Below are 23747 nucleotides of genomic sequence, written 5' to 3'. Positions count from 1 at the left end.
AGGCGGCAGTGCTACCCACTGCACCATCCGTGCCGCCTCTAAATATATTATTTGTTTTCTAATTATTTATGTTTTTCTCATGAAAATACCTAGCCTAGTTAGAGATCAAATCGACTTCGGGCAACAACAACTGAGATTAGGGGATAAAATGAATCTAAAATGGATTGAAAATGCTGTGTAGAAAGGTGTTCAAGTGATTCTAACATGATTTTAGTGTTAAGATATGAGGGAGAAAAAATAATTAAAGAACATTTTATAGGAAATATACACAAAGGACATAATTGTGTTATCCAAATCGCCAACGCCATGAATGTAGTCAGATAACCCACCGATAAATTCAAGCATGCACATGAAGACATATTGGTAAAATATGCTGGGCTGGGAATAAAAAGGTCCACTAGAGACCCACCCCTAACTTGTAAACTGGCTACAGTCCTGGATTTTAACAGCGCTAACTCTACAGTAATTAAAAACGATGCCTTAAAATATGTGGACAGTGTACCGTAAACAAAGACCGGGAGTCCATACCGCCCGTGGATTTACAAGTTAGGCTACTTCCATAATTCCTGCGAGTCTGTTTTAGCAATATACCCTGATTAGCACTAGTTCCTGTCCACTGTAAAGCTTCCTTGGGGTGGTCATGACCCCAAGTAGCCTAAAGTACCTCAGACCATCCATTTAACAGATTCAAGTAGAGGAAGTAACGCCCTTGCTGATTCAACCGGGGCCAAAGCAAGACACGAAGGTCAAGACACGACAGCAAGGTTCTTGTTTACTGAAACAAAATCTACCCATATAGACTAAATGTAGGGCTAGTGCACTTTGTGGAAACGGGCTCTTAATTTGTGCGACAAAGTTCAATGTAGCCCATTTCAGGAGTTAGTCGGGAATTATTAAAAAGGTCCGTTTATTATTAGAGATCCCCGGTTTACAATTCGTGTTGTGGCCAAGGCTTCCCTGCCTAAACGTGTTCCCTCTATGAGCACTGCGACAGACAACGGTTTATTTTTCCTTATTTAGTATTTTTCTTTTTCCTTATTCAGTATTTAAATGAAAACAACATTTAGCCATTCCAATATCCATCCACGGGCTGTACGTGTCGCGTAGGAAATATGTCCAAACCGTTTTCGCCGTGTAATCACAGCATCATAGGGTTGTTGTATCGTACTCTCATTACATTCCAATGAAAATGAGCCTGAAATGTTGTAGTAGTAGCCTATGCTAGTACTCTGCTTTGAACACGGCCAGACAGACAGCACCATAACACATAATGTTTTCAGAATACAGTAATATGATTAGTAATGTGAGTCAGGTGAGCAATTTCCGTAGGCAAGTTTGTACAGTAAAAGTTTTTTAAGAATTCTGCTGAACAGTCTTCCATCGACAACAGTCGAACAGCGCCCCTAGAGGGAATGTATTTGGGCAATGGGGCATCAGAGATTTGAGCATAAGACCTTAAATTTGCATGGATCTGGCCTCAACTGAGCAAGTTGCCACGCATTCAATTAACATATTCACACTGAGTGCTTGCGAGGATTCCATAACCAGACAAATGATTAACTTTGTTTTTACTCCAATGCGCAGCTTTAACAGCTAATACTGACATCAGCATGTAAACTGGATACTGTTAGGAACATACAATATCATACACTGAGTGTAACAGTGCAAGCAATTAACATTTAAATAGCAAATGTCGCAGAGAGCTATTAATAAATCGACTCACCCTTGGCTAGCGAACCTCGCCGTGCACAAAGAAGAAATAAGACGAAATAGATCATGACCAAAATGAAGACGTTCCGTATGGCAGAGAAAAAACGCAATTCCTTTATTAAAGCTGGCTAAATTCTCCAGAGCCTCTAAAGAGTTAAAATGTTGCCATCCTTTGGATAAAACATCAAATGTAAAACAGTGATGCCTGTAATTATTTCCAGTGTCGCGATGTTTGTAGGGGTTCAGCTGTAGGGTAAGACAACTTAGCGCCAGTGTAACTTTTTCATTATAGCTGTGTGCTTAGTTTTATACATTTCCCACCACAAACGGGATCCCAGTGACGTCAGTTTTAGACACACCCATGTAGTGCACCTCCGTTTATAGATGCCTTGTTCCCATCTGTGCGCATTCCCTGTCATGCTCGCTCTCTATCCCACAGGCATTCACACGCACGCATACACACACACACACACACACACAGATCCGTGCACAACTGTGCCTTTTGTATTTGCATGTTTCTGACTCGAGAGAGAAAATACAGGCGGGGTCGATTGCAATGAACCGTGAATTTGACATTAACATTCGATTTCTATATGAAGAACATTATTTAGACCAAACTTCCTCACTATGTGCTAGTATACCTACTGCTCATCACCTGCAGTGTAATCACTTAAGGAATGCAAAACGTGCCACTGATCAGGTTTTAAAGACCAAACTGTGAAGTTTGTCCCTGTCCCTGTGTACCACGTCATGTCACTGACTTTATATGGCTGATTTTAGGTAACATTCACACTCTTTTGTAATCCTTATTGGTACACTTTTTATTTACTTTGTTTATCATTAGATGTAAATTAACACCAGTACTTAAAACATCTGGGCCATTTCCTTGTAATAATCTCAACAGACCTGATGGTATCGCCTGAATGACAATTGCAAATTTTCTACTGGAGTGTCATACTTCCTTACAAATTCAGTGTATGTGCATTTTCACTTTTCATTGAGTAATTGAATCACCAATAAAATGTCATATATAGTCTTTGTAAAAATGGGATGTTCCTGTTGTTCCAAATAGATAAATATATTTATTTTTTATAAATAATCAACCTGAATAAAAGTGCCTATGTAAATGAGGCACTTATGTATTAATTAATTTAATCATTAATTTAATTTAATTAATTAAATAATCAGTATGTTTGAGTCAGTACATCAATTTTTTTTCTAGTTTCAAGCTATTTTAGACAGACAGTAAACAAAAAGGCAAGAAAAAAAAAAGCTTTTGCTGCTTTCTTTATTTCTGTCAGGCACCAGCTAAATGGAAACTATAACACTAACTGTAAAAGTTCAGATGATAGGCTTTGGCGTATGTGTATTTATTGGGCCCATTTATTTAACATTTTAAAACATTTTTCTTGAAAATCACAATTAATCAGTAAAAATATCACCAATCAAGACACATTGATAAAGCAAACAATCTTCAAACATATTTGAAAAACAACAAAAATCAATAGTCAATCATAGCATTTAACACAATATTTTTTGCACAAAGTAGAAAATTAGGAATTGAAAATAATAAAGCAATATTCAGAGTAACATAATTCAATACAAATGGAAAAAATCAGAATTGGCAAACAATGTATACCTTTGAAAAGGTAAGGATATAAAGGCCAAAAAGATGGCATAAAATCATTGGGTCCATTTCGCTCAGGTTAGAGCTGGTGCTGGGGAACAGGTGTCCCTTTAAGTGGGTGGACTATATGATCAGTTCTTTCCAGTGGTCCACCCCTCATTTCTCTCTACCTAGCGTGCTGCTTTTCCAAAAGGCCACTAAAATGGTGTTCTGGAGGAGATTCTGGATCCTCCTCCCAAGAGTTAGGTCTGTTGTTTTTTTGGTAGACCTTGATGTTCATCATCTCTCACAGGACCTGCTTCACAGTGTTCATGATCCCCCACTGATGCTGAAGCTAGATAGTCTTACATCTACCCAGAGGACCGTAGAGGGCGCCGTCAGCCTTCAGGGAGGACCTTGGCAGGAGCCTGCTTAGGGAGATAGAGTGTTCAGTGTATCAGTGGGGGCAGCGGTCAGTCAGCGCTAAGTGCCTGCGATACATATATGTTCTTGTGGGGAGACACCTATGGGCAGTCATCCCGGCAATGTCATTTTTAAAATTTGTCAAACACTTACATATTACATTTGCTCAGATGACTTGTGGGTCCCGGTCCGGCCCATCCCTCAGGAGTGTAGTCATTTGGCCAGATTTAAAAAAAGCCATGATGGGGGGGGCTGCGGTGGCACAGCAGGCTAAGATCCAGCAGACTTGCGGTTGCAGTTTGCTGCAGTTGCACACCGGGGACCGGAGTTCGATTCCCGGTCCTGCCAAAAGCCAAGCTTGGCCGGCTCATGTGGAGCGGCATATCTCATCGCCGCTCCCCCTGCCAGACCTCTTCGTTCAGCCTCCACAGGCCGCTTGGCACCTCCCCCTCTCCGAACCTCCACATCACGCTCACGACTACTGTCTGTTCTGGCTCCACGGTGGTGGAACGAACTCCCTGTTGAGGTCAGAACTGTAGAATCTCTCCCCACCTTCAAGTGCAAGCTGAAGACACACCTCTTCAAGCAGCATCCCTCCCTACCTCCCTGTGAACCTTAATTGTTGTCTCTGTGACTTGCTTTGTGTATCGGTATTTTTAGTTGGCTAGGTAAGCAGTGTTTGGATAGTTAACTTTGGTCACTTTTGCTCTGTTTGTTTGTTTCTTTGTTCTCAAAAAAAAAAAAAAAAAAGGCCCTCGTCCTTATCTTTGTTGTACAGGTAGCAGTTGAAATTGTACTTCCCTCTAGGGTCTTTCAGCGAACTTATCTCTGGTTATGGGTATGCACTTTGTTGTACGTCGCTCTAGATAAGAGCGTCTGCCAAATGCCAATAATGTAATGTAATGCTCCAGAGGGAGGGACTTGGCAGGGTTAGCTAATCACCACACAATAAGAACCTTGGACGCCTCAGAATCACGGACACGGACACGGACACGGCCACGGCCGTTCCTCGGCCCGCCGGGGTGCGGGGTGCGGATGGTGTATCTAACACTAACTCGAATTGGAATAGAGGAGGGTACAATTGGCTACTAAATTTTAAGAAAAAGGGGAAAATCTGAAAAAAAATATATATATAAATGATAATTTCATATGTCCACGAGGTCAGGCCAGGCCAGCCCTGGACAATCCCGCCCTGAAAGCAAAGTCCTTCAGGGCTTGATACACATATAGGAGGGATCCCAGCTATAAGTTATGGTCAAGCCAACCATTTTACCATTTACGTATAGGCTCGTGAATTTCATTGAAAAATGAAAGGTTTCTAGCTGACTAAATGCTAAATGACTGGCTTTTACATAGCGCCTTTATCCAACGTGCTGTACAATTGATGCTTCCCATTCACCCATTCACACACACACTCACACACCAATGGTGACTGGCTGGCATGCAAGGCACCAACCAGCTTGTCAGTGCATTCAGGGGTTAGGAACACTTCGACACAGCCCAGGCGGGGGATCGAACCGGCAACCCCTCGCCTGCTAGACAACTGCTCTTACCACCTGAGCCCCTAGGACATACCCAGGCTATATTCAGGTGAAACGTGGGCTAAATTGGAGATAAATGAGTCAGTTTCAAAACATCCCTCAGTCCTAGATTTCCAGCCCTCTAGGCGTCCAAATATCGTATTTTGCTCGCCGACCTGGTTGTTTTCTTTCTTTCTTCTTTCTACTCAATTACAAGCTATATAGACAGAATATAAGGTTAATATATACCATTTAACTCTGCTAGACCATTTATCAAAATAAGTGAGATTGTGAACCCTTCAATCAAAAAAGTCAAATAATTTATTAAAACAATTCATTGACTAGCATTGCCATGATTCAGCATTACACTACATTATAGACATTTGGCAGACGGTCTTATTCAGAGCGACACACAACAAAGTGCATAGCCATAACAGCAGAGGTGTACAGCCATTTACAGATATTTAAACAGAGGTGATAGCTACATACGGCTTAGGATGAAGTCCACAAGAAAGACCTGGCATGGCTGGAGAGGACAAGATGTGGTGGAAAGGGGAGCTGAGGGATGGGGAAGAGCAGGGGCGGTTGGGTAAACAATGTCATGGCTACATTACTCATTATTAATAAAAAATTAGTAATTACATTAAAAACACTATACAAATCACCACAAAGTTTGATACCTGACTCTGTCTTTAAGGGTTATAAGGAAAAATATATAATTTCCCATAGGGGTGAAATGAACACCATATTTTATACAGAGGTCAGAATTTTTACAATTTATGTCATGATGTGGGTAAAAAAAAAAACAATTCAGTCAGGACCAGTCTCGTGTGGTACAATAGATAATAAATAGTGATTCATTAAAACATTAAATAGTAGGTAACTTAATGGAATGGCTTAGTTTGGGGGCTACGTCTCGACATACTGGAAAAGATATAACAGAACAGAAAAACACAAATCAAAGACAAAATAGAGCAATGTGGTTGGTGTTGGTGAATCAGCAGGGTGTCAGCTGATGTCTGAGAAGTATGCAGACTACTATGGCCTGCCTGAACTAACGCTACGCTTAATGAATAAATGTGGCCATGATATTATTCACCCACTTCCTGGACCCGTCCGTCTTCCCTGGATTGGTAATGCCCCATGGACATCGCTGGGTGATCCCAGAAAAGATTAATTTCATCCCTTGGTCTTGCAGGTTCTGCCTCATTCCTGCAGCGAGATCCCAGCTCTTGGTCTTGGTCCAGGCCATTCTGGTGGCAGGAAATGAGCAGGACATCCAGGGTCGCTCTTCCTCACTGGGACTGGTGGATGAAAAGGGAGAAAGCAATCCCACATCAGGCTTCCCCAACCACATTAATGGACCCTGGCATCCAGACCCAGGATGGTCTCCCGTGCTCTCTCCTCCCCAGACCAGATGTAGCTTTTGCCCACAATACAGATGTTTTCTGCTGTGAAATAAATATATAATGAATATATATGGAAGTACTTCTCATTCAGACTGATATATACACTCAGTTAGACTTAAGTCTTCTGCTGCTGTAGCCTATCTATCCACTTAGAGCAGGCATGTCCAAAGTCCGGCCCGGGGGCCAATTGCGGCCCGTATTCAAATTTCAACCGGCCCGCAGCCTCTGTCATAAAATCAATAATATGCGGCCCGCCAGCACTGTTGACCACAGTATAAAATACACACGTACAAAAAAGCTATTTTAGATTTCACCAGAAGATGGCAGTAGACCTGATGGCCGCACTCTCACCGCGTGACCGTTGTGTGATCCTTTCCAGCCCGTTTCTAAAATGGCGACTGTAACTAAAAAAAGGAAAGTTGACAGCGAGGGCCGCCGCTTCCAGGAAAGTGGAAATTGGAGTATTTTTTCACTGAAATACGAAACAACTGTGCCAAGAGACTGTGGCTGTTTTCAAGGAATAAAATATCAAGAGGCACTACCAGACGAAACATGCTAACTACGACAAGCTAACTGGGAATGAACGCGGCAAAAAATTTAAGCAACTGGAAGCTGTTTTAACGGCACAGCAGCGCTTTTTCACAAGAGCCCGTGAGTCAAATGAAAATGCCACAAAGGCGAGCTACGAGGTGGCAACGCTGATTGCCAAGCACTGCAAACCTTTTATTAAAGACTGCGTGATGAAAATGGTGGAGAAAATTTGTCCTGAGAAGAAGCAAGAGTTTGCCAATATTTGCCTGGCTCGTAACACTGGTACGGAGAATTGAAGACGTTTCATCTGATATTAAGAGACAGTTAGAGGCAAAAGGAGTGGAGTTTGACTTTTTTTCGTTAGCCTGCGACGAAAGCACGGCTCCATCTGACACCGCTCAGTTACTGATTTTTTTTGAGAGGAGTGGACAATGAAATGAACGTGAGTGAAGAGCTACTTCACCTCCAGAGCCTTAAGGACCAAACAAGAGGAACAGATTTATTTGTTTCTGTTTGTTCCGCCGTAGATGACATGAAACTACCTTGTAATAAAGTCACTGGGATTATTACGGATGGCGCACCTGCCAATGGCTGGCGAGCGAAGTGGATTATCAACCCTAGTCTGTAACAAAGTCAGCGAAGAAGGAGGCAAAGCTATAAAACTCCACTGTATTATTCACCAACAAGTTCTCTGTGCCAAACATCTGAAATATGATCATGTTATGAAATGATAAAGGCTATTAATTATATTCGCTCCAAAGCCCTGTGCCACCGCCAGTTTCAACAGTTTCTACTCGACATCAATGCTGAATACGGAGATGTTGTGTATCACAACGACGTAAGATGGCTCAGTCGGGGGTCTGCACTGCAGCGCTTCTACTCGCTTAGGGAGGAAATCGGACAATTCTTGGAAAAAAAGGGACAACCGATGCCAGAATTTATCCTGTTTGGCTGGCAGATTTTTTATTTTTAGTTGACATAACACGACATCTGAACACGCTGAACACGAGCCTTCAGGGGCAAAATGCAGTGGTAAGCCAACTGTATTCACACATCAAAGCCTTTTGGACCAAGCTGCTACTTTTCCAAAGGCACCTGTCACAAACGCAGCCCAATACCACACATTTCCCATCGCTGCAGGAAATAATGACCAGTTTTCCACAGAACAATATCAGTGCGCAAATGAGGAGGTATGCAGCAGACATCTCATCTCTGGCTGAGGAGTTTCAACAGCGCTTTCGGGATTTTGCAGCTATTGAAAAGGAGATCACGCTTTTTTCCTCTCCTTTCTCCGTGGACCCTGATGACTCTCCAGACCACCTGCAGCTGGAGCTCATTGAGCTGCAGTGTGTGATGACGCTCCAGACCACCTGCAGCTGGAGCTCATTGAGCTGCAGTGTGACGCCGAGTGTCGCAGTCGGCACCAACAGCTCCCTCTTGTCAACTTTTACCGCCAGCTGGATAAAGGCAGGTTCCAAGAGATTCGAACATTTGCCAAGAAAATGCTGAGCTTGTTTGGCTCAACATACTTGTGCGAGAAGTCATTCTCGGTTATGAACATTAACAAGAACCGCGTGAGGACGAGACTAAGTGACTCTCACCTGCGTGACGTCTTGCGCATCAAAACCACTGTTTTTGAGCCAGACCAGGCCTATTTACTGCATTCGAGATCTCAGTATCACCCTTCACATTAGGGCAGGCAAGTTATTTGTTTAGTCTTCTCAGGTGAATAAATTCTAAAATCTCTGTGAATTGATTTTTTTTGTGTTGATCACCACAGTTTTGAATATGCACTGAGTCTTTTCAATCTGTGTATCATTTGTTCTTTTGTTTTTCAATTGACAATCAAATCGGGTCTCGTAAACCCGACAAATTAAATATTAAAATCAAATTCGGTCCGGCAGCCCGTTTTTCCATTTCGTATTTTTGATCCGAGTCTAAAATTGCAATAATGAAAAACACGGCCTTTTTCGTTTTTGATATCCGATTCAAAATCAAATATCATATTTTCGTTTTTTGATGGCCAATTGAAAAACGAAAGAATGAGTGATACACGGATTCATATGGCCCTCAATGTTTTGTACTTTTGTACCTGAATAAGATAACTGTTAGTATTATTTTCCTGTTCACATGTTTTAAATTCAGAAGTTTACAGTGAGCATTTAATTGTGAATATGTAATGTTTCAAATGAACCTAGATATGTTTAATCTTCCTGAAAGTTTTTTTTCCCAGACAGATTTTTTCTTCATTTTATGTGGTCTTCAAATATGAAAGGCAGAGTGATTTTGGTAAAAACCTGTTTAGATTTGTGTTCTGTGTGAAGAAATGAAAAGTATGCCATTTGCAATAAAAATTTCATAAAATAGTTCATTTGCATTTAATGTTAATGGTTCAAAGAATGTCATGCTGAATGGTCGGCCCCCACACATTTTCACCTCATCAAATCTGGCCCTCTTTGCAAAAAGTTTGGACACCCCTGACTTAGAGGTATGACGGGTTGTGGACTCAGAGATGCTCTACTGTATACCACTGTTGTAATGTGTGGTTACTTGCATTACAGTCAGCTTTGACCAGTCTGGCCCAACTCCTCTGACCTCTCTGATTAACAACATGTTTTTGCCTGCAGAACTGCTGTTCACTGGATTTTTTGCACACCATTCACTGCAAACTCTAGAGACAGTTGTGTGTGAAAGTCCAGGAGATCAGAAGTCAAACCACCCCATGTGGCACCAACAATCATTGCATAGTCAAAGTCACTTGGATCACATTTCTTCCCCATTCTGACATTTGGTCTGAAAACCCTGAAAAGGCTGAACCTCTTGACCACGTCTGCATGCTTTTATGCCACATGATTGGCTGATTAAATATTTGCATTAACAAGCAGGTGTACTGGTCTACCTAATAAAGGGCTCAGTGAGTGTACATTCATATGCACTCTGGATGTAAGATATTAAAAACATAATTTGCAATCGAGATGTAACAGTTTTTCATGGCGCTATGGTGCATGTGTTGCACATTTTATTACACAATCTGGAGGAAATGTAGGAGGAAGAAAAGTGTTCAGCGCTAACATATATCTCATTCTTTTATTTGTGTTTAAACTGGGTTAAAATATGGTAAAACATGCACATTTTAAAATGTTACTTTCACCAATCAGCCACAACATTAAAACCACCTGCTTGTCTATAAACTTGTCTATAAACACTTCATATTTCATTATATGATATGTGTACTTATATAAGCAGATAAATAAAGGTAATTGCATTTAAAAGTTTAATTTTTAAATGAAAATGGAAGTCTTGTACGATCATTGCGGGGGGGTGGGGGGTCTCCCAAATAAAATCTTGGGGAACCACTAGAGGAGGAAAACGAAAAATAGGACAGAAAACTCCCTCAGTAAAACAATACTGAAAACTTGGTAGAAGAGAGTTTATTTAGACTTAAGAGGTGCTCCCAAACACGGAAGAGTATCTACAAAATCACGGGGAGCAGGGTTCTTCCAGTTGACTGAAAATATCCAAATCTAGCTACTCATTTCGCTATATTTGAGGAAAAACTGATACAGTTACCCGAATATGGGGCAACAAGCCTCTAAATATATAAATATATAAAGACAATAAGACTTCCAGGCTATCTCTAACTGGCTCGGTGAAGTGAAATTCAACACTCAGAACAGAGGGACAATGAGCCTTAAATAGTGTAGAGCCCGCTTACCAATAATACATAATTGGTTTTGTAATCAGACTGCACCTGGATACCAATTAACTAAGGCAGCAATTTACATGCATGAGCCAAAAAAAAAGGTGCTGCCTGGAAAATTAGTCAGAAACCCTGACAGTACCATGCAGTTCCAATGGAGGGAAGAACTGATGTAGGATTAGATGCCATGCATTTTCAAATATGACCCAGCTTCATCACGCTTGCCTGCAATTAGCCAACAGCTAACTAGCTTGCTGACTACTTCTCAGCTAACAGTTATAAAGTTCTAGCCATAATTGCCATTATCTTGTGCATGATGTACAAGAAAACATTAGACTATATGCGATGAGGAAAAGTATTTCTTGAGAAACCCATTTACCAAATTAGCAAGCGGCTCTGGGCCAGTCGGTGCAGATAACCAACCCTCGCTGTCTTGGTGGCCTACTTTTGGGAGTAGCCTAACAGTTAGCCTTTGCGCAGCCGATATGAACAATGAAATGGTGAGTAGCCAAATGGGTAACTAAACAGCTTAGCTAAGTACAGAATTATTTTGTTTAAACACTCGCAGCTAGTTTCTTGGGTTTCGCGATGGCATTTAGGAATAAGGCTTGTATGGCCAAATATAGCAGCGTATTGTCTGTGATTTAAACTGGGGAAAACCGGGCCCTGCAGCTGTATATAGCCTAGCCTAGTTGCATTTTTTGTATCGACGTTGTTGTATTAAAAACCCACAAAAAACATCTAGGATAGCAGTATTAACTAGCCCACTTGTCTGCATCCAGCAGCCCTGTCAATCTCCCTGTCTCCAGGCTTTAGCACATGGATGAAATCAAGGGCTTCATTCGATCGGTGGCCGTTTCATTGCAAAAGCCACTGATACAGGCTTGCTCCAATACCACAGGAAAAAAATCCAAAAGTAAAGGAAAAAAAAGGATAATAATCCCTTTTTTTACACTTCACAGTTTGTTGCCAATAGTTTGCCTATTTGTATATATGGCTGACGTTTAAATTTTGTTTATGTCGAAGGAACCTGTCGGATAATAGTCCTAAAACTAGAGTTTGTGATATATCTCAATGCTGAGTGATACAGGAGGTCAAGCTTGGATAGGACCTATAGATAGTATCAAGTTGAGGCAGAAATAAGCTGCAACTAACCGTTTTCTTGATACCATAGAGAAACAGGACTTTAGCCTGTACAAGAAACCCAGTGTAAATTTTAATTAATTTGAAAGGTTGCCAATATGACATTTAGAATTTAGGTTATTGTTTAACCAAATTCCCAAATATTTTTAATGGTCTACAGACTGAATGGAAACACCATCAAAAGTACTGACAGAGGAGGTTGTAGCCTCAGCTCTCCCAGGAAGGAAGATCGTGGATTTAGTTTTTGTTGAGTTTCAGATCAGATCAAGCCATTTCAGACCAAGTAAGGTATGCTGCAAGGTGTCAAAATCTGTCAGCAGAATTGAAATGGCCATCTATCACAGGAATACATATTTGTATCTTCTGCATCCAGATGGCACTTGCAGCACTTAAACTGATCACTTATGCTGTTAAGATACATTTTTAAAAAGCAACAGCCCTAGATCCAAACCTTGTGGGACACCCTTCATTAAAAAGACTGGGTCAGGCATGTTTAACAATCTGAGAACGATTAGACAGATTGCTGTGGAACCACTTTGTTGCTTTGCTTCCAATACCAGCACTCACAGATTGTTAATGAGTAACAGGTGGCCCACAGTATCAAAAGCCTATTTAAGGTCTATAAACAAAGCAGCACAAGTAAGTTTATTATCTCAGGCCTTTTTGATGTCATCCATGAGTTTCAAAGTGCACAGTATTATGCCTGGACTGGAAACCAGATTGCATGACGTTTAAAACGGTGTGTGAGTCCAAGTATGACTTCAGTTGGGAAACGACTAGTGATTGTAGATGATTTTAGAAAGGACAGAAAGATTGGAAATTGCTCTATAATTCATGTCAGATCAGTTGCCAGCTTTAAAAAGGGGTGTGACATAGGCTTGTTTCCAAGTAGTTGGTACCTGATTAAGACCAACTGACATGTTTAAAATGTGGGTGATGGACTCTGCAATTACTAAATGCAGCAGATTTCAGGAGAAAGGGGTCTAAACCATCAGGCCAGACCCATTTCAAGTGTTCAAAGTCCAATGAAAGGACAGTAGATCTGGACCTACCCAAAGAATTCCAATATGCTGAGGACTGGGAGTGAAGGGGGCTTGCTGATCAAAAATATGACCTGCCTTCTCAAAATGACTATTAAAAGTTAAATGATACATATTAGAGTTATCCGTAATTATGACCTCACCCATTTGCAACTGCTGAGGAAATTCAGAAGCTTTCCTATTTTGTAAGACTTTGATTGCCTTCCAGAATTCTGAATAATAATTAAAATTGGGTGAAAGTCAGATATTAGTCTGAATTAGCTTTCCGAATTGAGGAAGTGCACTGAGTTTTGATGCGATGCCAATCTTCTTTACTTTTGGTCTTTCTTTCTAGGTAAAGGTAAACTGCTTGTTTCTAATAAGTTCTTCGGAAAACCAAATAAATTATCTCTATTCTTGATTCTGAATTTTTTAAAAGGGGCATGTTCATTTGCAACCAGTGAAAACTGTTGTTGCAAAAAAGGCAACCCATCATCAACTGTAGGAATCAATGTAATTCCATACCAGTTTTGTCTTGCTAAATCATGTTGAAAGTCTGTTCAGTGAAATGTTTAAAATAGCATCTATGAACAGTAATACCATTAGCTTAAAATAATTTGGTATTTCACACACAAGCAATTATATAGTGATCGCTCATATAATTTGTAAAAATGCCAAATGCTGTGAGCTGTATTAGTAAGGATCACAAAGTGTCACTGTTCGGCTTTAATGAGTTAACTCTGGTAGGGTTATCAATAAGTTAAACTAGGTTTAAAGAGCCGCAAGCATGCTTAAAATTCTCTGATTTGTCACTAAGCCAGTCCCAATGTAAGTGTCCAATCAGAATAATTTCATTTATTCAAATTAGAGAGCGCATCAGTTAAATTTGACAGTCTCATTGATAACGGAGAGAGTGTCACGTTTCAGGTCTGTCTCGCCATGTTTTATGTTTATTCATGTTGTCTTAGTCACGTAGTGTCTTATCATGTATTATGTTAGTCTAGGTTCGTCATGTTGTTTAGTTATGCTTCGTTACGATTTATTTTCTTGTCATGTCTAGTTATGTTTCGTACGATTATATTACCTTGTTATGTTGAGTGGTTATCGTCTTAGTTTCGCTTTGTGTTATGTTTTGATTTATGTTTATTGTTACGTTAACTGGTCGTGGTTATGCATACACTTTTACATGTCTTTCCGCAAACCTTGCGTTCTGCCTTCTCTCTCTCTCTTTCTGTCATTCACTCCCTAATTGTTTCCATTTGTCTATTTACTGAAACTACTAACGCTAGATCAGGATTGGGTAGAAACTAACAAACTAATCATGTGTTCATGTTACCTTACGTTCTCGTGCATGTCATTTACTAATTTACTAATGCTAGGGCAGGATAGGTTTATTACTAACGATTACTAATCACCTTGTTAAACTTGTCATCCATCGCACCTGTTTTCCATTTCCTTGCTACGCTCTAACTAATTGTCTACACCCGCATTTATAGCCCAGTCGCGCAACTGTTCTTCGCGAAATTGTCTGCCTCTAGTTTACTACGCAACTCTTGAGCATTACTTACTGTTTGTTTTCACGTTACGATCCAAGCCTGTTACCGACCATTGTTTATTGATTTCTCTTTTGTTGACCACTGTTTGTTTTTGACCACGTCCTCGCCTACCGTTTTGTACTTTTGCTTCGCTGATTGTTTCATGGTTTCGACTCCCGCTTCGCCCACGACTACGCCTCTGCCTGCCGTCCGCCTGTTCATCTGCCCCGCTGACAGCTCTCCTGCTACCGGACCTCCCTGCACGTCTACCGACTACGAGTTTGCCTCTTCCCTCGGCACCGTGCTTTTTGTTTGTTTACTATTTGTTTGGCTGGATCTACGTGTATGGACTTTGCTTGTTTTGACTACGCTCCTGGGATTCGTCCCGAATAAAGCCCTGAGGGGTCTTTATATTACTATTGTTTCTGAGTTGTGCATTTTGGGTCCAACCCCCACGCACCCGTCTCAGAGAGGCCTATAACAACCAATCACTGTGATTGGGGCATTTGCAACCTTGATTTGTAAAGCCAATAGTTCAAACTGTCTAGGGATAGACTGAGCAATATAGAAACATTAAACTTTTCTGAAACAAAGATAGCAACCACACTTGCCCGCCCTTTATGGTCAGAGGGTTTTAGCCATTACAACAATGGCTGGAGCAGTCATCATAAACCAGGTTTTCATTAGACCCAATTTGGGTAATGGACTTCTAACATTAACATGGAGAAAGCCAATTCCATGCCTATTGGCAAATTCAGTTGGGAGTTGAGAAATGGTGTAAACTTTCAGAAGTAGACAGGGGTCCCGAGTTTATGTTAACATAACATAAACCAACAAGAGCAATATAAGTTCACATAAAAATGATTTGTTGACATTTTGCGGTGGTTTGTTGGAAGAGTCAAATATCCAATCAAATCGGATGCCCTGTCTCCAACAACAGAGCAACAGGCTAAAGCAGCTACACAGAAGATTTGCCTACAATAACCGACCAGCTGCAACCAGCTCCAACGCAGAGTCTCCAACAGCCAGATGAGAGCAGCTCCTCCGATCTGCTTCCCGTGTGCAAACACAAACTATCACTGAGCCACATTGACCACATACAACATTGTCACGCAATGCACTGTGCTTGATGTGGCGTCGTTGTTGCGTGGCAAAGTAAATCAACAACAATGGCAGCCAAAACAGGCTTAATGAAACTGTTACTCCAGAGGGCGTTTTTCTCCTTTCTTTTCCTTAAGATCTTCTTTAAAATATTATTAATTTAAAATATTCAAATGCTGCTACAGGGCAGAACAAAGACAAGACCCCAAATACCAAGACACTAAAAACAAAGATGTTATCGTACCATCTTGGATTGCACTCAAAATGATTCTTTTTTTTGAGGTATCCCCTAGGGAAATTGAGAGATCCAGATGGGGAGAGTAGGTGATTCATGACAATAAATGGAAAACAAATAAAGCTGGTATATTGCACTTAAATTAAGATGCTATTATGCCGATATGATTCCATCATATTATTATTTTGACTACATTACTAAATTGTTGCTACCTACTCATATTAAAAATGTTCTTAGTTGTCGTATTTCTGTCTTTGCATGATGATGGTGCTGTTGATGATGAAGACACATCACATTACGTATGAAAAATAAATAAGCCAACATCAATAAATAATGAGAATAGCTCATATATTTAATTTTTAAGCTTTATTTTTGAGACAATATATGGTGCTGGTTAAGGTGTTGGTGATGATGAGGATAAACCTGCCAATTACAAAGATGAAAACCTTATGAATATAAAATAATAGCCTATACAAGACTAATTTATCAACAGCTTTAACATATTTCTTTGTATTTTATGCATATATTATTTATTGACTACCCTCATTGCTGAATGTGCTCAGTAAGCGCAAAAAATAGCCTATGTGCTATGATAGGCCAAACATTAAGTCAGTGGGGACAATAATTTAATACTGCTATTTGTATTTACAGGACTTAACATGTTGAAACCCATGATTCTTCAGATTTATGAACCCAGTGCACACGAAAGCCCCATAGTCCAGCATGGCCACCTCCATGAATTGGATTCTCACACCATTGAGCAGCTTCCATAGTAATCCATGGGACCAGAAAATGGACACTGTCTCCAGTTCTTGTATATCTCGATGAGTGGAACCAAATGCAGCCCTGATTTGAGAATTCATATTTTAGACCAAGGATTATCAAAAAGAGGTCCGAGAACTTTTCCATCCTCCCTTTACCTGGGAATCAGGTGTGAAGGCAGTAATTGTTCATCTTATTACCTAGGAGAAAATAAAACCATGGCTTTGAATTAGATTTGAGGTCCAGATTTTATGATTAGTGTGCTAGACCAATAAAACAGTACACTATATATTGAGTAGATGGCCATTGCGAACACAGCCTAGGACACAGAAAACTAAATACAACCTTATGGTGCACAAACAACCTACAGAATAATGTGAACAAACTTGGGTAAGAGAAACAGTGCAGTAGGCCTATGTAAATAGAGGCTACAGATTATTCAAGTGAAAAAACGTTTTATGAAGGATAACAAAGGCATGGAAGTTTCAGTAGGCCTACACTTTTTGCCAGTTCAGGTATGCTAATGTAGTTTTAACAGTAAGCTATTCACATAGCCTATTTAAAGGTACAATAGGTAAGATTTTTGTGTTAAAACAATGTTACAAATCTATTGTAAATCCCTTCCGATCATTGAAAAAGACTCACTGGCATGTTGACTCACCCTCTGTCTGTGTTTATAGTCCTTCAATTCTGGTTTCAAAATATACTCTAAATATAAACTCATGGATTGAAAATTGGTTCTAACTGCCACAGCCAATGACGTTTCAACCTCAGCGCGTTTACACAGAAGGGGGATGCATAAACAGTATCGTGGTTTGAAGGTTTGTTGATGCTATTCCTCTTTTGACCGTCAGACGTCCGAATTACCCTTTGTACTAAAGGAAACAAGATTACAATGTAGGATTTAAATTCTGATTCAAGCCACTTCAGTAGGTGGCGGTAATGCTCCGCAAAATGATTGAAATCCGTGAATAAAAACTTATATCAACCAACCAAGAGCAGAATAGCGCTACATGCAGTTATTCCCTGCCCCGCCCCTGACGTAGCCCAGGGTTACCATCGTTCACCTGAGCGGTTCGACAGGTACCCACTACGGAAGAAGCTGAAAAATAATAAAACGACAAAGAAAACTAAATGAATTGATTCGGCTCCCTCCAGCTGTCGCAGTAGGTTTTTTCAAGGGTTCCGCCGTGTGCGTTTTCACTGCTCCATTCCATATATTAATATGATTAGACTGCTTTTTGGCACAGGTGGTTTGCGGAAATTATGCTGTTTGTTCTTCTAAAGTCGGTACTGTCAGACAATTCATTTGCGATTTCTTCGCGTTGGCTATGATGTGAATGAGTTTGTTCTTAACGTTGGACCACCTGTAACTCCTGCAGAATTACACTATGTAGTGTTTACGTTCAAACTGTTGAATCTATCGGTTTGCCAATAATAAAGTAGGCTAGTGGGTACTAATGTTGCTTAGAGTAGGGTAGTATTAGATGTGTTTTTAGAGAGCATGTAACTCATTAATTGTTTTTATTTATTTTTTGATGGCAACACTATTGCAGTCAGGAACAAGATCGTGTTTATCGATTTTATGGAGTTTGTGCCTCTGTGTGATATTTGCGCATGCGTATATCTGCGTGTGCGTTTCTGAGCGTTTGAGGGTGTGTCTGCGTGCATTTAGCCTACATATACCGTGCGCTCAGTAACGTTTGGGTCAAAGACCTTTTTTTTTTTTAACCGCAATTTAATTCAAATGTGGTTAAAGCACATTTTTCCCCTTTTCTTGAATGGTGTTTGTATACACTTTGGTTTCACCTTGTAGAAATGACAGCGCTTCAGGGCGTCATAATGGGACATCTTATGTAACTGAAAGTAGTCATGTTGAATACTTTATCACATATCCTTTGCATGCAATGACTGATTGAAGTGACCCATAGACTTATCACCAGGTGCTGAGTATCTTCTCTAGTGGTGCTCTGCCATGCATGAGCAGTTTCTCATTAACTGCTGTTGTTTTCCTTAGTTGATCTGTTCGATATCTGTTTCTCAATGGCTCAAACCAATTTCTCTTCTTTTCTAAACTTCAACCTTGCTTCTCTCCCAAAGACATCTCTCTGGTCTTCATGTTGGTTTATCTTTTCTAACGCAAATGCTAACACAGGTTAAAATAAATTAAAAGGGTAGACATTCAGAACTATTTATTGTTTAAAGGTACAATAGGTAATCCTATTGGTATTGTACTCTCAACAGTCAAGAGAGGAATTGCTACAACCAACAACTTCAGACCACAACACTGTTTAGCTTCCCACAGTCTATAAATATAATCGAATATAAAGCATTATCATACAGTTCAGTGCTCTCGTGCACTGTTTTGGAAAGCTGACAGAGACAAATGCAACAGAGCCTGTTGTCTTTTCTCGTAAGAAAATGTTTGGCGAATAGGTAACTTTATTAAATTTTAACTTTGGTGTGCTACACAACACTATTAAAAATCTTTGTTTTTCACTTTACCTAACCGACTGTATTGTGACCAAGCAAGTTATTTGACTACGTAACTAGCTGGCTATATAACTAAGATATGATCGTCCACCACAAACGATGCAACTGTAACTTCCAGTTTGAGAGAAATTAAGTTTAAGCTAAACACGGATGATTAAACATGTACAGAGATAAAAGGAACGTGTAGCTGCCCAAATTGCACTCCAGACAGGGGATCACTGAAACTGTATACTATTGCTTATCTAGTTAGAAAACAATACCAGTTCGCTATCAGTAACAACAAGCAAATGAGCTATTACTAGTTAGCTTCCAGAATTTACAAATATCTACCTGAAGCACAACGCTTGTGCTATCGCTACTATGTTCATATTACCTATATTGTAAGTGGATATTTGTAAGGTTGTCAAGCTAACTACAGCTAATTTGCTTGTTTTGCTTGCTTTTGCTTGCTACCGATAACAAACTGGTATGATTTTATAATGAGATATGTAGTCTTCACTTGGATAATAAGCAATAGTATCCAGAATTTGCAGTCTGGAGTGCAATTTGGGCAGTGACACGAACAATCTGAATAAGTGCCCACACCATTGGCTGTGGCAGATAGAACCAATTTTCAAGCAATGAGATTGAATCCTTGTACAGCTGTACAATATTTTGATACAGAGTGATGGCACGACAAATGTACACCGAATTTAAGGACTATAAACACAGGCAGAGAGTGAGTCAACATGTCAGTGAGCCTTCTTCAATGATAGGAAGGGATTTACAGTGGACTTGTAACAATGTTTTAACATGAAAATCTTACCTATTGTACCTTTAACCAGTCAATCTAAGAGGACACATCTGGGCAACAAGAAACACCTCTCAGTCACATGTTCCAATACTTTTTCTCACCTAACGATTGGGTTATGATGATGTGTTATAAGTTGTTTTACAAATCTAGATAAAAAATACAAGGAAATAAAAGCTGAAATTCAGGTCTGTCAACTCAGGTCTGACATTTTTTTACCTCAAACTCAATTGTCTTCTGTGTATAGCAAAAACAAAGGAATTGACCTTACTGTTCCAATAGTTTTGGAGGGGACTGTACGTGCACACTGAATACATTGATCCGATTAAAAGTATGCATTTACATGCCAAGCATGTAATAAGAATACAACATTTTGACATGTGCAGAATGATCTTGCACAGCTACACAATACACATTTCTTCCACATAGATTAAAAAATGTACTGGCCAGACAGTTGCAATTTGCTATTATTATTATTTAGCATTGCATCTTGGTCTCATATGCGATTCTCAATCAATATGATAGTAGTGTGCAGTAATAATAGTAGTAACATTAACTGTACATTTTGTTACTAATATTAGGTAGCTGGCTAATCAATGTTAACTTAGCTAGCTATGTAACCAAATGCTAATGTTAGCTAACTTGTTCTTAGCCAGCTAACAAAACAATGAAATTCAATATGTGAAAGGTGAAGAACGTGCTCTTTGCTGGGTAATATTTATACTATAAAATGTGAAATCAACTTACTCGCACAGAATTGGGTCTCATTTTCTTGGCAATGGCACGTGCAGTTCCGAAAATGATGGTCATCTTCCTAGCGGTAGCATCAGACAGTTTTGTGAGGGCCTTTACAGATGGGGTAGCCTGGAAGTTCACCTGTTTTATTTTTTTATCCTGGGGGCTCCACTCCCGTGATAAATCTTCACATAGCTAGCTCTTTCAACTTTTACCTCACATAACATTACTGTAACCAAGAAGTATCATTGCTATAACTTGTCACACAACAAAATTGTGGGGTTTGTTTCACTTCATTTAATGAGTCGCCCACAGACCTCGGACACGTTTTTTGATTTCCCTAGCTGGGCTGAAACTCGGTGGCATCACTTACCCTGTGAATAAACATGCGCAGAATAAATATGTATGTAGTCCAAAGAAAGTAGTGGGTTTAAACGTTTACATGGCAAAAACTTAATGAGCACTTCAGTATTTATTAGACGTATTTTCTAGACTTATTAATAGGGGTGAGCGAGTAAGGCATAATCCGTATCCAGGTGTGGCGTAACTCACAAAGACAAGACACAGCAAGACATATTCCCTCAAATGAGGAAGTTTAATAATTTCATTATGTTACAGTATACCATGGGCTGGGTAAATAAAGCTATTTGCATTCAAAGATTGTGAACTGGAATCTGATATAACTTGGAATGGTTTTGTGAAATACGTTACCGTTACATCAAGATATTAGCCAGCTCTCTTTGTGTTGCTAGTTTGTTAATGTTATGTAAACAAACAACTCTCAATTAGCTATTATCTTTCCCTGTATCCCTATATCACCAGCACAAAATAGAGAAGGCTAAATTGTGTGATATTTGTGTTATGTGTGTGCTGCTCACTGGATTTTTTTGGCACCATTCTCTGCAAACTCTAGAAACTGTTGTGTGTGACCATCCCAGGAGATGAGCAGTTTCTGTGGTACTCAATCCACCCTGTCTGGCACCAATGATCATTCCACAGTCACTTTTCCCCATCTGATCTGAAAAACAGTTGAACCTCTTGACCATGTCTGCATGCTTTTATGCATTTAGTTGCTGCCACATGATTGGCTGACTAAGTATTTGCATCAACAAGCTGGTGTACAGGTCAATCTAATCACAGAAGAGCATCTCTGAACACACACAAACCTCTAAATGGATAGGCTACAGCAGCAAAAACAAATATATATCTAATAAAGTGCTCAGTGAGTGTATGTCCTCAATCCAACTGAAAACCTGTGGGCTGAACTGATGAAGGCAGTTGATATGAACAAACACAAGAATGGCAAGGATCTGCGTAGAGGGATGGTCCAAAATCCCTCCAAATGTGTTCCTTAACCTTGTCAAGCATTAGAGAAAAAGACTCCATGCTGTTATCCTTGCCAGAAGTGCACCAAGTACTAAACAAGGGGTGCCAATAATGTTGGAATAATTATGAAACTTGTTTGTTCTTAGTATATTTAAGTAATTATCAGTGTTTCCTGCAGTGGTTTATAGTTAAGGTGGCCCGCCTGAACAAAAAACGGCCCCGCTTTAGCTAACATTGGATTAAAAATTGAATTAAAATGTTTAAATCTGACTGGATCGCAAGTTTGTCATTCAATCTTGGTCAAATGGGACCAACTTTGAAGTGAGAGTGAATTATTAATCTTAATTCCATAAAATACCAGCATAACCTGTCAAATAATTTGCTAGTTAGTAAGATAATTTCCTCATGCTATTGGGAAACCATGTGTTTTGCACGTCTGTTTCAAGACATTTATCAGTAGACTAGCGGCTAGGTAGAGTAGGCAAATTTAACTTTTCAAATGAATAAATTTCTCTCATATTATAAGGAGAGATGGCAGATAAAAATCTGCCCAAAATATCAGGCTTCTTCCACCCAAGCCATAGGAACTGGAGTGGTATACTGACAAAAAAACTCTTTACAAAAAGACTGTCTTTACAAAACCAAACTTGATGAGTAGAATGTTATTTATTTTCACATAATATATCATGAATGAGAATGAAAAGGCTACATTATAAATCATACACAAAGACCCATTCAAATAACTGCACCTGTATGTATACTGCACACATGTATTTATTGATAGTTTATTTGTATATATACTTTTTTTTTTTACTGTGCAAAAGTTTTAGGCAGGTGTAAAAAAAAAAATGCTGTGAAATAAGAATGCTTTCAAAAATAGTAATGTTAATTGTTTATTTTTTATCAATTAACAAAATGCAGAAGAAGTGAATGAACAGAAGGAAAATCTAAATCAAATCCATATTTGGTGTGACCACCCTTTGCCTTCAAAACGGCATCAATTCTTCTCGGTATACTTGCACACAGTTTTTGAAGGAAATCGGCAGGTAGGCCAAACATCTTGGAGAACTAGCCACAGTTCGTCTGTGGATTTAGGCAGCCTCGAATGCTTCTGTCTCTTCATGTAATCCCAGACAGACTCGATGATGTTGAGATCAGGGCTCTGTGGGGGCCATACCATCACTTCCAGGACTCCTTGTTCTTCTTTACGCTGAAGATAGTTCTTAATGACATTGGCTGTATGCTTGGGGTCGTTGTCCATTTGGGGCCAATCAGATGCCTCCCTGATTGATAAGTATCTGTCTGTACTTCTTAGCATTGAGAAGACCACTCATTCTGACCAAATCCCCAACTCCATTTGCAGAAATGCAGCCCCAAACTTGCAAGGAACCTCCATTCTAGTACCACTCTCCAGCCTTGTCGCTTGGCCTCCACGTCGGAGGTATGGCTTTTTGACCGCAATTCTTCCATGAAGACCACTTCTGTCCAGACTTCTCTGCACAGTAGATGGGTATACCTGGGTCCCACTGGTTTCTGCCAATTCTGAGCTGATGGCACTGCTGGACATCTTCCGATTGTGAAGGGAAGTAAGCATGATGTGTCTTTCATCTGCTGCAAGTTTCCGACCACTGCGTCTACGTCTACGGTTTCTTTGTGCTTCTTCAACAGAGCATGGACAGCACATCTGGAAACACCTGTCTGCCTTGAAA

General features: G+C 39.9%; 2 protein-coding genes across 6 annotated transcripts in view; one reads left to right on the top strand and one right to left on the bottom strand.

Moving 5' to 3' along the window:
- Positions 1 to 1968, bottom strand: part of flt1 (fms related receptor tyrosine kinase 1) — a 188051-nt gene extending 186083 nt beyond the window's left edge. For both annotated transcript variants that reach the window (XM_061240512.1, XM_061240513.1), the window contains exon 1: positions 1724 to 1968. In XM_061240512.1, the coding sequence (XP_061096496.1) occupies positions 1724 to 1778 (55 nt within the window). In that variant the 5' untranslated portion in view covers positions 1779 to 1968. The remainder of the gene's footprint in view (positions 1 to 1723) is intronic.
- A 15756-nt stretch (positions 1969 to 17724) lies between these two features.
- The window catches only part of gramd1c (GRAM domain containing 1c), a 28565-nt gene continuing 22542 nt past the window's right edge, over positions 17725 to 23747 (top strand). For 2 of the 4 annotated variants that reach the window (XM_061237227.1, XM_061237228.1), the window contains exon 1: positions 17725 to 17860. The gene's annotated coding sequence lies outside the window, so the exon portion shown is untranslated. The remainder of the gene's footprint in view (positions 17861 to 23747) is intronic. The other 2 variants (XM_061237226.1, XM_061237229.1) reach the window with 2 other exon arrangements.

Source organism: Conger conger, chromosome 4 (genome assembly GCF_963514075.1).
Source record: "Conger conger chromosome 4, fConCon1.1, whole genome shotgun sequence".
Taxonomy (NCBI): Eukaryota; Metazoa; Chordata; class Actinopteri; order Anguilliformes; family Congridae; genus Conger; species Conger conger.
The sequence above is the reverse complement of the archived record's forward strand: the minus strand, read 5'-3'. Positions and strand labels throughout refer to the sequence as shown.